We start from the raw sequence: 13,985 nt of genomic DNA on the forward strand, positions 1-13,985 counted from the left end.
ACGTAACTTCACTCACACAATGTTTATGTTTATATTGTTTACAACAATGCAATTTGCACTGATGCATGTGTGTGCGTGAAGAATGTTCAAACTCGAGGTTAGTTCGCCTCTGATTTAAGCATTTGTTGTTGAATGCAAAAAATTAACACTTTTTTTTAAGTGGACTTTATTTTTCTAAGAACGTCTGCAGCTTACAAGAATAGCGGCCTTCATTGAAGATCCACGGCACCGATCTGGATACAAGAGAGGCTATTTAGTTGTGCTAGCGATTGCTAGCTTTGTTGATGTTACGATAAACTCTCATACAGAGTTGCCAATGTGCCTGTGTTTTGGACGCCCAACCTGATAACTGGATGAACCTCCGTTTACCCCTGATTTTTGGAAATAACCGTAATCTTCCTGATTTTTGTGAATATGATGGAAAATGGATTGTACGGAACTTCATTAAAGACTTTATTGGTGGGGGTCAAAATGTGGAAAGACTTCAAAAAAAGGTCACAACTTAGACCGAATTTCCGTTAAACCATGTATCCTGATTTTTATTTCTCATGTCCCTGAATTTTGAAAAATAATGCTGGCAACCCAGCTCGAGAGTGGATCTCAACCCGTCAACCCTCATTTGGCGCTAGTGTTTTGTCGCCAGAATTCTGTGGAAGCTGAAAGCGCCTGATCAAGGTCACTAAAAGTGGATTTCTTGGACCGATAATCAGAATAATGTTGTTCTTTCCAATGAAGCTTGATGTACCACACGGCTAGCAGTATTATAGGTGTGATTTGCAATTTGGAATTGGAAGTTGGAACCGGAATTGGAAGTTGAGATGAGCAGAAATTAAGATGGTTGTACATTCTTGTTTGAGTGTCCATTTCCCGGGTATTGTAGCGTTCCCGGGATTCTGGAAAAATTGAAAATGAAGGTTTCAATATGAAGATCTTAACCATCTACTGCGTACGAATCCTTATCGATATGGTATTTTTAAATTTTAGGTAGTAGGTAGTTTAGGTAGTTTTAATGCCTTAAAATTTTAATAAGCGAACCCAAGGCCCAGAAGCAAAGTACTTTAACAGACAAACTGCTCTGATTCTAACTGCAAAAATTTGATATAATTGAGAACGATTTTTCACTATCGAAAAAAATTATTATTTAAGCTAGACTGCAGGTTGTTCATCAAATATCGTAAACTTTCAGATAACTATCCTTTTGTTTCATAATGTGTCATTTCTTTGCTCATGATTTTTCTACTGTAAACAATATCCGAAACGGAATTTCTTAATTATGTGTTTTACAAAATAAAACATTCAGATTCTTTCCGGAGAGTTTCATTATAGAAATTGTCTGGTTTTATAGATTCTTCCTCGTTTTTCACTTTTACACTAAGCTTTCGATGGAAAAGCATTTTTTATCATATTCAATGTATTAATCAAATTAAAGAAAAAATAATATCTAAGACTAAGCCATCAAGGTAGAACTATCTTTTTCCTTGCTAAATCGGATTCATTTTTTCCAATTTAGATCCTGTAAATATTTAGTAATTTACCACTTTTTATTGGCTTCGTGAATTTCCGGGATTTTTTAGGTGTTTCCCAGGATTCGGGAATTCTCGATTTTTTTTATTGCCGACCGGGAAAGCCCGGGTAGGACACTCTTATTCTTGTGCTGGTGATTTTTTGCAAATCCGAGACTTTAGATAAATTAAATATACGTTATTTCATTCTGAATGGTGATCACGAATCATTAAGAGCGACATGTCTTTTTGAACTCAAGTGATAAATTGAACCCAGAGGTAACATTTAAAAAAACCTACGTAATTAAGAGTTAACCTTTGCTCTGGAATGATAAGTGAATAATGGTGATTGTATCATTCCTCAACGATTGAAATATTGGAATGAATATTTTGATAAATTTACTGCCGTTCTAAGCAAGACTGTCCCATGTGACTTTTGGGTCGTTTTCACTTTTTTGCTGGAAACACTCTTTTTTAGTGTTAAGTTTCTCATAAAAACACAAACAAGTATAGGTACTTTGTTCTGAACTTATACGAAATTTTCATCAAGGTGGTTGTCTCTATGTTGATGTTTTTACGCAAGAATGTCACACTAGAGAAAATTCTATTAAAAATGCAAATTTTATCAAAAAATTCTCTTAAGATAAGTTTAAACTGTTGAATATAATGTTATTCATCGAAAAAAACACTAAAATTGAGGGCGGAGGAGGAGCGAGAAGCCTTGAGTGTTTTATTCAGAGAAATATTCACAAACATTTTTCGGTAGGCACTACTTAAAGGATCCATTCTCAACTATACATTTTTATAACCAAAGAGGAACGTATTTTCCAAATTACGGTTTATCTTGAGATTTTAGGAAAAAAAGAAAAATTGTAGCCGTGTGACAGTTTCTCGTAGAACTAGCTTCGGCATGTGTTTTGATTCTACGCAAAAGTGCACACGGGGCGTTTTTGGCTCTAATTTGCTGTGTTTTTGTAGGAAATGTTATTTTCTTTTGTCAGAAAACATTGAAAAATGATTAACTTGAACTGTTCACTACGAAAAAACTGACAGTGAATTTTTAGTTTGAGAGAAAAATTGAAAATATAGCTGAAATTTCACTACTCCAATCATGATTTCCCGATAACACAGCGTAATTGGCATAAGAAAACGTGAGCGGCGATGATTCGATTAACCTATCAGCGCTACCGCATTGTGTAGGACTGAAAGAAACAAAATAAAAACGTTTTCACATCCCTCTCTATCCATAACCGAGCGCTGTGCGTGTGTATGTGGCAAAAACAAAAAAAATACATTTACTTATTTCAATACACCTGCAAACATTGAATTGGAACATTGAATTTTTGCAACCTCTCCTGTTGGTGAAGGGATCAAGTATCCTCATTCTCCTTACTAAAATTTTAAGATATTTTGATTTGAAGGCATTTAAACAGACCAAAGTAAGTTAAACCGTTTTGAAAAATTGAAGCGATGTTCAGCATTTGGGAGTGACGCGCTATATCCAGCGTGATAAAAAATAGCATATTATAGCGTGTTTAAAGGGTAATACGGTCAAAATTTGGTTAATATCAACTTGACGTAATTCTTTCAAATTTGTATTTGAAAAACCTGAACACCCTTCATTTTGAAGGTGTTTGTGTGTAGAATGTTGCTCCTATTTTGATTTTGGAATTCACTCTTCAGTTGTCAAAATGCCGTCCAAGAAAGAAGTGCAGCGTATCAAAATTTTGCTCGCGCATCGCGAAAATCTGAGCTACTCGCACGCAAAGCTGGCAAAATCGCTAAAAGTTGTCAAATCAACCGTTACAAATGTAATTATAGTGTTTAGGAACATTTGTCGACAGCCAGGAAGTCTGGATCGGAGGGAAATCGAAAACCGGAAGCCGCTGAGACGACAAAGAGAGTTGCCGGTAGTTTCAAGCGAAACCCTAACCTCTCTCGAGATGCCGCTTATAAGCTGGGTGTATCGTCTACAACCGTGCATCGAGCCAAAAAACGAGCCGGACTATCGTCTTACAAGAAGGTAGTGACTCCAAATCGCGATGATAAACAAAATACGACGGCCAAAGCGCGATCCCGGAGGCGTGGTTGCGTGGTAATGGACGACGAAATCTACGTCAAAGCCGACTACAAGCAGCTTCCGGGACAGGAGTTTTATACGGCAAAAGGAAGGGGAAAGGTAGCAAATATTTTCAAGCACATGAAACTGTCAAAGTTTGCGAAGAAATATCTAGTATGGCAAGCCATCTGTACCTGTGGCTTAAAAAGCAGCATTTTCATAGCTTCCGGGACTGTCAACCAAGAAATTCACGTGAAAGACTGTTTAAATAAACGTCTGCTGCCTTTCCTGAAGAAACACGGTTGTTCCGTACTGTTTTGACCGGATTTGGCATTTTGCCATAACGGTAAAAAGGCCATGGAGTGGTACGCCGCCAACAACGTGCAGGTGGTTCCCAAGGAAAAGAAGCCTCCCAACACGCCAGAGCTCCGCTAAATTGAGAAATACTGGGCTATTGTTAAGCGGAACCTAAAGAAGAACAAAAAAAACTGCTAAAGACGAGCAGCAGTTCAAGGCAACTGGCTTTCTGCGGCGAAGAAGGTGGACAAGGTGGCTGTACAAAATCTTATGGCAGGGGATAAGCGTAAGGCCCGGCAATTCGGTTTGGGAAAAGCGGAAGCCTAGCTGAATATTTTTTTTTTAATTTTATACTAATTAAACTTGAATAAGAAATTTAATTTGATTTTCTAAATAAACGATTTCAGCGATTTACACGCGTTTTCCCTTGACCAAATTTTGACCGTATCACCCTCTATTTTAGTTCACGGTCGAACATTGATTCGATAACCTAAAGGTCCGTCAATGTGACATGGATAACAAATTCATTATTCAGGAAACATATAAAGTTTCAATATTTTTGATTGGCTAGATTTCGTGTTGCACAGAACCTGACCAACCAACTAATCTAAATCGATTTGTGTAAAAAAGAAGTTTCAAAAGCAGTGGAAATTCAGTATTCAACGACTTACCACATAGCGGACCAAATTCAAGAATTCTTGTTTTTCTCGACTATGCTACTTGAAGAATATCTCAAATGTTATCAATTTAAATAAAAAAAATCCTATTCTTCAAAATTGAACAAAACACTTTCGGTAACTCAAAGATACTAATTTTTGAAATTTTTTCCAGTGAATAACCAGATATAGAATGCCGAATTTCAGTGTTTCTTAGCTTAGATTTCTCCGCGGTCCTTAATGTGTTGACCAAGAACTTTCTTTCGGTTTAGATTTTATTTGTGTTATAAATAACAACTTAATAATTTTAAAGCATTAATGCACCAGTGTTAAACCTTTCGTTTGTCGCATGTTGTTTTTGTCTTCAGAGCCAATAACTGAAGATTCTTGAATGTTCAGATTTTTTCAGCTGATCCTCGAATAGTGTTTTTAACTTCCCTTGAATATCCCAAGTACACGCGCTTCCAACAGGGATCCTCAAATGATTCATTTAAGTTCTAAGTAAAAAGTGATCGTGTCAAGTTAAAACTAGCAATCGATTTATTTTAGAACATCTAGTTGTAGTTAAGTGATATTGAATAAAAATTACACCATTATGATTCTACGTGCACCTTACGATAGCAGTTTTGTTTTATTTTATTTTGTGTTCCTGTGTCTGACTGATTGCAACGAAACGCAAAATCACCCTACAGGAGGACTACGATGATGTCTTCTATGACGGTTCCTCGGGAATTGTCTACAATGCCAACGGGGGCAGTGGTTCTCAGTTTGGCGGTGGAGTCGGTGGATCGGCTACTTTGTACGAATTACCTCCAAGCCCTCTGCCAGCTATTACCCAGGAAAGTCATGCATTCGATACCAGGGGCCCTTCTGCGCCAATTTATACTCCTCAAAGAACGGGATCTCTTTCTGGGTTACCGGAAATCGATGAAAAATATGAGCTATTTTTGCAGTGGATGGAATCTCAGAAAAAAGATGAACCCGAGAGCAAACATGACAGTGAAGAGGCGATTGAAGTGCTGGAGGAAAAACCTGTGGAGAAGATTCATGAGCAAAATAAAACTGCTTCGGCTGTTTTGAACACTCCAGTTATTGAAGCTCATGATGTAGAGAAGATTGCGGATGAAGTTAGTTCCATTAAGAACACCAAAACTGAGCAACAGGAACAGTCTGAAAATAGCTTCTCTGAAGATTTATTCCGAGATACCATATCAGTCGCTAGTGACGATGATGAATTTATGGAACTCGAAGTTGATGGAAGTCTATCGGAAAATGTAGCTATTGTAGGGGAAGATCAGTTCCAAGAGTTAGAAGATGAACCCCTTCTGAATAAAGAAAATGCAGTTGACTCGAATGTTTCCCAAGAAAATGCGAGTATTTCGGAAAACAAAATCAATGAGGGAGTTCCAGATATAATTCCAGAATCAATAACTGATAATTTTGACACTGAACCAAAAGCTCAAGACACATCTTTTCTGGAAGAAAAACTACATATTTCAGAAGACGCAACTTTTCTGGAAAGTAAATTGCACATTTCAGAGGACAAACCATCACACAATGTTGGAGCACTTGAGCCAATTATTGTAGTTGACACGCCATCAGGTTTGAAAACTCAAAAGGATGCTCTTGTACCTTTAACACCAGCTGGAGAAATTCACGTATCACTTTCTGATTTGACAGCTTCCACTACTTCGTTGGCAAACTCTGAAGCTAGCAGCGTCCATACGGATGATTCTAAGAAACCAATATCTCATGGAAAACGAAAGGCACCTCCCGTTCCTGTAGCTTCAAAAATCGAACCCGTAATTACAACCTCGGAGCCAACGGTCGTACCCAAACCCCCCGAAAGGGCCACAAAGCAAAGCCCATCGGTATCGGCTCCTCCGAGGCCCAAAAAGCCTTCAACCCAAGATGTTCCAGCTCAAGAAAAGGATAAAAAGACCAAATCGAACAAACTGATGAGTTCGATTACAGGAATGTTCAAACATGATCATTCATCATCGGCGTCTAGCTCTAGCACCGGAAACCGATCCGTCGATTCCGGTCTTCCTAAGGAAACTGAAATTTAATTGGTCATCTAAGAATCACTACCAAATTCCACAGCTCCCTGCCAAATCTGAACCTGAGAACCCCTGTTAACAAGTGCAAATCATGTTGCAATTCGCGCCTCTTAAGTTGTAGGCCCTCGAATGATGTGGGTGATTGAAGGCCGTTGTGACCAGGATATTCCTTCACTTTTTAGTTTTGGAGTCTTGCCTCAGTTGTACGTAGAAAATTTCTTATTTTTTTCATATAGTTTTCCATTTGTTCGTTTAGTTCGATTGTTTTGTGTTTCAGTTTAAAAACTTTTACCCGAGCAACTTCTTGTGATTACAAATTGAGTGGTTGATGCTTGATTCGCTTTATTTGAATTTTATTTTTCATACATTTATCATTTCGATAGTATCGTTTCACCTGATATGATAATGCTTTTCATATCCAATTCATCACTTAGTTTATGTATTGTTATTGCGGATTGGCAAAACTTATCGGATAAGAATGCGAATCCTCCTGTGCTTATTTTAACCTGCTTTGGACTTTGAGTTGAATTTTGATAAAAATCATATTTGTGTTTTACGGTTGAAAGTGTTATTGAAGAGTTTTGGCGATTAATGAACATTGGGGTGTTTCAAATTTAGAAATACATGGTGTTAAAAAAGTATTTTTGGTTAAAATTTACATGTTGTTTTTACATTTAAAAAAATGAGATTCAAGTACGCGGATTCAGGTTTGAAGCTTTTTTCGGAGTCGCTTTTGAAACCTGTAGGGAATATAGAAGAGGGCGTAAAATATAAGTTTTTCAATGGAACAGATCATCCATATGCATTCAATGGGGAAAAGGTTCTGAACGAAAAATCCTCCCCCAGCTCGATTGTGCTCATTCGTTTGACAATTCTTAAAGTGAAAGCATCCTCAGAATAGACAAACAGTCCGTACCCCCAGAGTCCTCTAAAATGGCTGAGAAGACGGTTCCTTCAACATACTTTGAGAAAGCAATTTTTCCAACATCCTCCAAAAAACGGCAAACCTTGGATCTTCGAAGGAGGATCCCGAAAAATCCTGAAATCTTTTCAGAATGGATCGAGAAATTACGACAAAACCTACAAAAAACATGAAGAAAAAAAAAATTCATCCAAAAATATTTTTGCGAAACTATGGCATCTGGTAATTTCAAGGTTCTAATATTTAGCCCTGTACCAATTTTTTTTCCAGGATTTTCGTCCGCAAAGATCAATCTCGGACCCCTAAATAATTTTGGCAGAAAAAAAAAATTAAAGTAGATAAATTCATCTGATTATCTTAAGAGACCTCAAGTCATATTTTTCACACAACAATGAAAATTAGACCGCTGCAAAAAATGACTTTTTGCTTCCAAATGTTATTTCGATTTCTTTTGGGTCATCAAGCATCAGTGTAAAATTTGAGATGATTTGGTTGATTCCTGAATTAGCGCAACGCGATTCAATATTGTATGGAAATTTGTATGAAGTTTTTAAGCCACCCTCCCTCCAGGTTAGACAAAGTAAAATTTTTCAAAACCAACCCCTCCCCTCCCCTTGTAAGATCTTCCGATTTTTATTCTTTGAGAAATTGACAGGTTTTTTTTTCAATTTTTTTCAAAATTGTGACATCTATGCTTCAACGCAAAGTACTTTTAAAATAAAACTTAACTGTATTTGTCAACTAACCTAAAAGCTCATTTCAGCGGTAAGCGATAAATTTTTTTGTTTTTTTTTGTAAATCGTTTGTAAAATTTAGAGTTGGTTGTGTCTATCACTGAAAATAACTGTCCAGAAGTTCATTATTTAAAGCGCCTCATATTGATTTTTAAAGATTTTTCTTGATAAAGTCATTTTCGAAATATGTTGGATTTAAATCGTGGTATCACAACGCGCCACTTTCCGTTTTTGTTTTTATAAATTTCTCAATTAAAAAGATTGTTGTGATAAAAAGCTAAAATTGAGACGATCTTTACGATGATGTGATTTAGTGTTTTTGGCGGCATGTTTGTTTGAATTGATTGTCTATAAATTTTGTTGAACCAGCATTTTTTTTTTATTAATTCAAAGACATTCAAAGATAAATAACAAAACATTTAAAATAATCAACGGATAGGTAGTGAGAAAAAAAAGACCTGAGTATTATGGTTTCGTATGGCTATAACGAATTATCAATGTAACATTTCATACGTAAAATTTTTGTTATGCAAAGCAGTTTTTTGCTATTTTTTATTTTCATCCTACGGTTAAACAGCTTTAAAATGAGCAGTCAAGATCGCTTAAATAAAAAATACATTTTGATTTTTTTTATATTGCATTGAATATCTTTACTGGGGTAAAAGTTGTACTACCAGAATTAAGAAATTTTTAAAATCCAAAAATATATTTTTTTTAGAACATTCAGTACATCTCTGGCGATTTTTGAATGAAAAATTTTGTTATCCCATACAAATTTCCATACAAAATCAAAATTCGTTACGCTAATTCTTGACTGAATGAATCCCTTCCAAAAATTTTATTACTATGTGTGGCATTAAATCAACCAAAAAGTGTTATGGGAGGTGTAAAAATGTATATATTTGAAATTTTCATACAAAGCATGCAGCGTAGAGTGTCTGTCCCAACACATTCCCGGGAATTTGAAAAATTCGGGAATTCCCGATCCCCCTGCATGAATGAATTCTTCATTTGAATTATTCAGGTTAATTTATAGTTAATTTGACTGTTTTTAATTTATCATTGTTGAAAACAGTTTGATTAATTTGATTAAAAATAAGAAAAAAAAAACATTATACAGTGTAAATTCTGAACGAATTATGGGTTTGTATGCTATATTTGAATCAAAGTGCATATATTTTACATTGTTTTGAACATTTCCCGGGATCCCGGGAATTCCCGGGAAACAGGCCATCAGATTTCCCGATTCCCGGGAACGGGAAAATCCCCGGGAAACGGACACTCTACAGCGGTCTAATGAACATATCTCGATTTGCCTCGATAGATTGACAAGCTGGTTGGGGGAGTAGAACCCTAATACTAAATTTTTTTTGATAACTTTTGTAAACTCGCAAAAATTCACATTGCAATTTTTGCTAAAGTTATAGTATGTTTTCAAAAATATTGTTCTGCGACGAGTAATTTCAACTTCAGAGGAAAAAGCTATTTAATATTTCCTTTTTTTTCAAACTGTTCTGTTAAAATCGGGAATTTTCATGAAATTTTGTAGGTAGTTGTTTTAAGCCATAAAATTAATCTTTATTATCAAATACTCAAACACTTTCTTTAGTGATGTCAGAAGTAGTTAAAATGTTATCTATTCAATTGTTTTTAAATATTCAAATTTTTATTATTTAAGGCCTAGTATCTCTGAAACTAGAATATCCTGCCAGAAGATTTTACCCTTAATTTAGTGGAGGATAACAATATGATTCAAAATCAAAATCAGTTTCTGTTTTTCATTTAGGTTTGTTAGATCTTTAGTTTACAGAATTTTAAAGAAATCGTGAACTTAATTGATCGACCCACATTTTAATTGTAAAATCGGGCGCTAAACATAAAACTGAAAATAGAAAAAAATAGAACAGTTTTGATTTTTGCTTCAAATATAAAATTTTACTAAAAGGAAAAGAAACTTGTGTGTTAAAATGTTTCACCCTTCTTTCTTTTTCTCATAATTGAAGTGGATAAATTAGCTATTAATCGTCTAATATTAACTTTTGTGTACGATTAACAATATTGTTGTTATTTGTGATTTTATGATCGAAGAACCGGTTAATTTATCGACGATTTTGAAATCGATCTTTGCATTTTTTAATTGTTATTTACCATAAAGCTTTAATTTGGCATGTGAACTCCTGATAATTCAAAGATCAATTGTTGCCTGGAGCGCGCATGATTCAGGGTGGACAGCGAACCGCAAAAATCGGGAAAAATAAACCAGAAATTGGAAATGGGACCGGAAAAACCGGGAAAAAACTGGAATTTCAAATCAAAACCAGGAAAATTCTATGTAAATGAGTCATTTTCCCCTAAATAAACCTATTGAATTCTAAAGTTCATTGAAATCACAATATAATTTTTTTTTTTCAAAAGTGGTATAAAATTGAATTCCAAATTCCATAGAAAAAAAATTTCTTGAAAAATCGTGATTTTTGAGTTAAGTGCATTGTAGTGCTCTAACGTGTTCCAGTTCCAAAATATTTTGAGAATTTTGACTGTTTTTAATTGGGTAATAAAGGGAACAATTTATCAAAAATCGCACGGCCTTGCTTTGAGAGGAGAAAAATGCGAAAAAACCAGAAAAATTTAAAATGAATGGCCATGCATACATAATTCATCAATGAATGCACAAAAGGTAGAACAAATCACCAAATTTTTGTATGATTCTATTAAACATTTTGCGCGTTTATCAAAATATAAACATCAAAATTGAAAAGCAAATTAAAGCCTTTGAATAATTTTCAAAATTTGAATCAAGACTTAAAATTTAAAATTCAATCTACGATGTACCTGCATTTTTTTCAGTTTGGATTGCAAATTCAGGCTCAAAATCCAGATTAACAGTATTAACACCTTAGGGACCGCGAAAATATCATAGCCGAGAAACACAGAAATTTGGCTCTCTATATCTTAGAAATCGTTGAACCAAATTCCACAAAGTTACTTATTTCCCTACTCCTTTGCATTTTAATCCCAACATTCAGCTTCGTTATCTGAATAACCTTTCAATTTGAAGTTCGAATAACTAAAAATTTCAAGTCTTCTCACACTTTTAAAAAATGTCTTATTTTGGTTAAATAAAAACCCTGATAAACATTTTAATTTGTGTATTTTAAAACTGGGATGATCATAAAATATCAATCGAACAACCGAGAAAAAAAACGGGAATTTGAAAATGGAAACTCGCTGACCACCCTCATGTTCTATTTTTCCCAAGTTAAAGCTAATAGTTGTAATCTGTAGAATTTATAAATGCAAACATAACTGCTATAGTAAAGTTATTATAATTTCTACAATTTTCGTCCGACTCTGATGAATAATCTCTTGATACTTTTGTTTTGAACTAACAATTAAGGTCCATGAAAATCAAATTTTGAAAATGCAAAAAGCTAGTCTAAAACCGTCAATAAATTTTTCTTGTAACTTGCTTTTTTATCGTTTTTTTTCGATCATAAAATTACAAATATCAACAATACTGTTATTCTTACTCGAAAGGGACGTTCAGGTGATCGATAGCACATTTTAAATTGATGTTATTTAGTTCAAAATTTTTGGACTAATGTACATATGTATATACATAAGTACAGACTCCACTCGATTCTGGCAACACGTCCGAACACTTTGTCCCACTTTGCCTAAATTGAACGGATTTTTCCCAATTTTTTTCTTCATTTGTTGTTAAAAATAAACATTTTTTAATGTCATTTTTCGTCGACGTTTGTCAATTTTAGTCATTTTTTAAAATTATTTTTGTCGAGCCGTTTCAAATAAAGATATTATAAATGAAATTATTTTTGATCATGTTTTGGAAACATTGTAAAGTAAACTGGTTCCTATTTTCTTTTTTTACTTCTCTTATTTTTAGAAGAATAATTTTCCGATCACAGCTCTACTGCACAAGAGTTAATATCCAGAGTTTCGAATAAGGAATTGTAGTCTATCAACAACCGTTGAATTCAACTGGTTTGATCATTTTATGTTTTCAACTGTTTGTTATTATATCTGAGGCGCATTATTTAAGCAACGATTATCGTTGTCGATCATACTTTTTTCACTAACGTGACAAATTCAAAAGGCATCTTTTGTAATACATCCATACAGAATATGATATCATAATTCATGTATTTCATCTTAATCTTCAAAAACCGAATAAAAATTCAAACAGTCTTGGTAACTAATGTTAAGCATGGTTCAAAGAAACGTAGCTCGATTTATTGAATGAAACTTTAATAGTTTGTGTGAATAATATACCTTCCTTATTGTTCGCATCAAAATCAATCAAAACAACTAAAATAAACTTTCTTTTCCAGGAAAAAATGTCCGCCAGCTGCACTACATTACCTCGTTCGAAGAAGCCGGATAAGGTGGTCAAAACACGTTCGAAGACGGAAAAGTAAACAAATGGAAAGCTCATCGTCAGGAAACACCATCACAACCCTAACTCGAAGCCAGTTTTCTTCAGTAGACCAGAAGTAAAATAGTCAAACCCAGTTTTGTTTGCCTCTGCGATAAGATAAATCTTTAGTTCCATGCTTAGATTAAGCTTTTGTTTTCATTAAATAACAGAATACTTTCTATGGTTAAGTTCGAACTGTTCCAAATGGTGCTTTTATTAAGGTGATATCCTGATAAACGACGTGCGGATTGCGATCAAGAAAAAAACATGAGCTTAACCGCATCGCAATACAGTTGGCTTCAAAACCTATGACAGATATTTGATAGTGGTTCATTATTCAACAATCAACAACTGTTTAGCAAACTCCCACTTGTCTGTAGTGAGTAGCATTGTAAGGTAATAATAACTCAACATACAATACCTGTTTCGGGAAAACAGAAAAAATAAGCATTTATTCTCCTCGAACGAAACACTGAATAACGTTAAATGCTAAACTACCAATACAGAGTAAGAAATGCCAAACCCTAGAGCAAAAATTGTGAAAAATTTAAGTCACTGATCCTTGTGAACAAGTGGAACTGATTAGGTGAAAGTTTTCTACCCTGGAAACTGAATAAGTGTGATCTCTGTGCTAGGTGACTTTTTCTATGATTTTATCGATCTTTCTTCAACTGTTTATTTATGTTTGCATTCACTGTATATAGAACTCCATACAAAATGGGAAACTTTTGAAAAGTTGCCCACTTATCGACCCAAATGCATGTTGGTAGCTTGTTATTGTATGTCCATAAAAAATATTGTGTATGTTAGACATTTCGGTTTTTACTTTAGCGAATCAATAACGACATATCTTTAAATCTCCGTTGTTTTAACGATCTTAGAGAATTTGGTAGCAGATCCTGTTGGTAAAGAAAAGATGTTCTATTTCCGTATAATTTAAACGAAGCGTAGAACCAACCGGAATAAGTTCAGATTCTTATCGAAATCTATTAAAGATGCAGCATACACCCGAACCCAGTCCATGGATAAAAGTTTAAATAGTTAAATGAATGCTTAACTGCAATTACACAAAAACACACTGTACGCTCAAACAATACTATGAATAGTTATCAAGAAATAAAAAAAATTGCTGATCACAGAAATAGAGCACAAACACAGACAGACACAGATACAAAGTCAACTCAACTCGAAAGTCAGCTGATTTATTTAAGGTTAAGAAAGAATAAATAGGCGTGCAGGTAACCCTGGCGCGACAGACCGATCGAGATGTAGGAGAAAAAAAATGACATTTACGAAATATAGACGTTAAAAGTTTAA

The 13,985-nt window shown here is 34.6% G+C and overlaps 1 protein-coding gene across 6 annotated transcripts in view; it reads left to right on the top strand.

Annotated features, from left to right (window-relative positions):
• LOC129744131 (uncharacterized) overlaps positions 1–13,985 on the top strand; it is an 85,089-nt gene extending 71,104 nt beyond the window's left edge. For 5 of the 6 annotated variants that reach the window (XR_008736827.1, XR_008736824.1, XR_008736826.1 and 2 more), the window contains 2 exons: positions 5,207–6,777; positions 12,583–13,985. Coding sequence is in view for 1 of the 6 variants with exons in the window: in XM_055736526.1 (XP_055592501.1) it covers positions 5,207–6,583 (1,377 nt within the window). In the remaining 5 variants the exon portion in view is untranslated. Of the gene's footprint in view, positions 1–5,206; positions 6,779–12,582 lie in introns of those variants that run through there. The other variant, XM_055736526.1, reaches the window with a different exon arrangement.

Source organism: Uranotaenia lowii, chromosome 2, assembly GCF_029784155.1.
Source record: "Uranotaenia lowii strain MFRU-FL chromosome 2, ASM2978415v1, whole genome shotgun sequence".
NCBI classification, from domain to species: Eukaryota; Metazoa; Arthropoda; class Insecta; order Diptera; family Culicidae; genus Uranotaenia; species Uranotaenia lowii.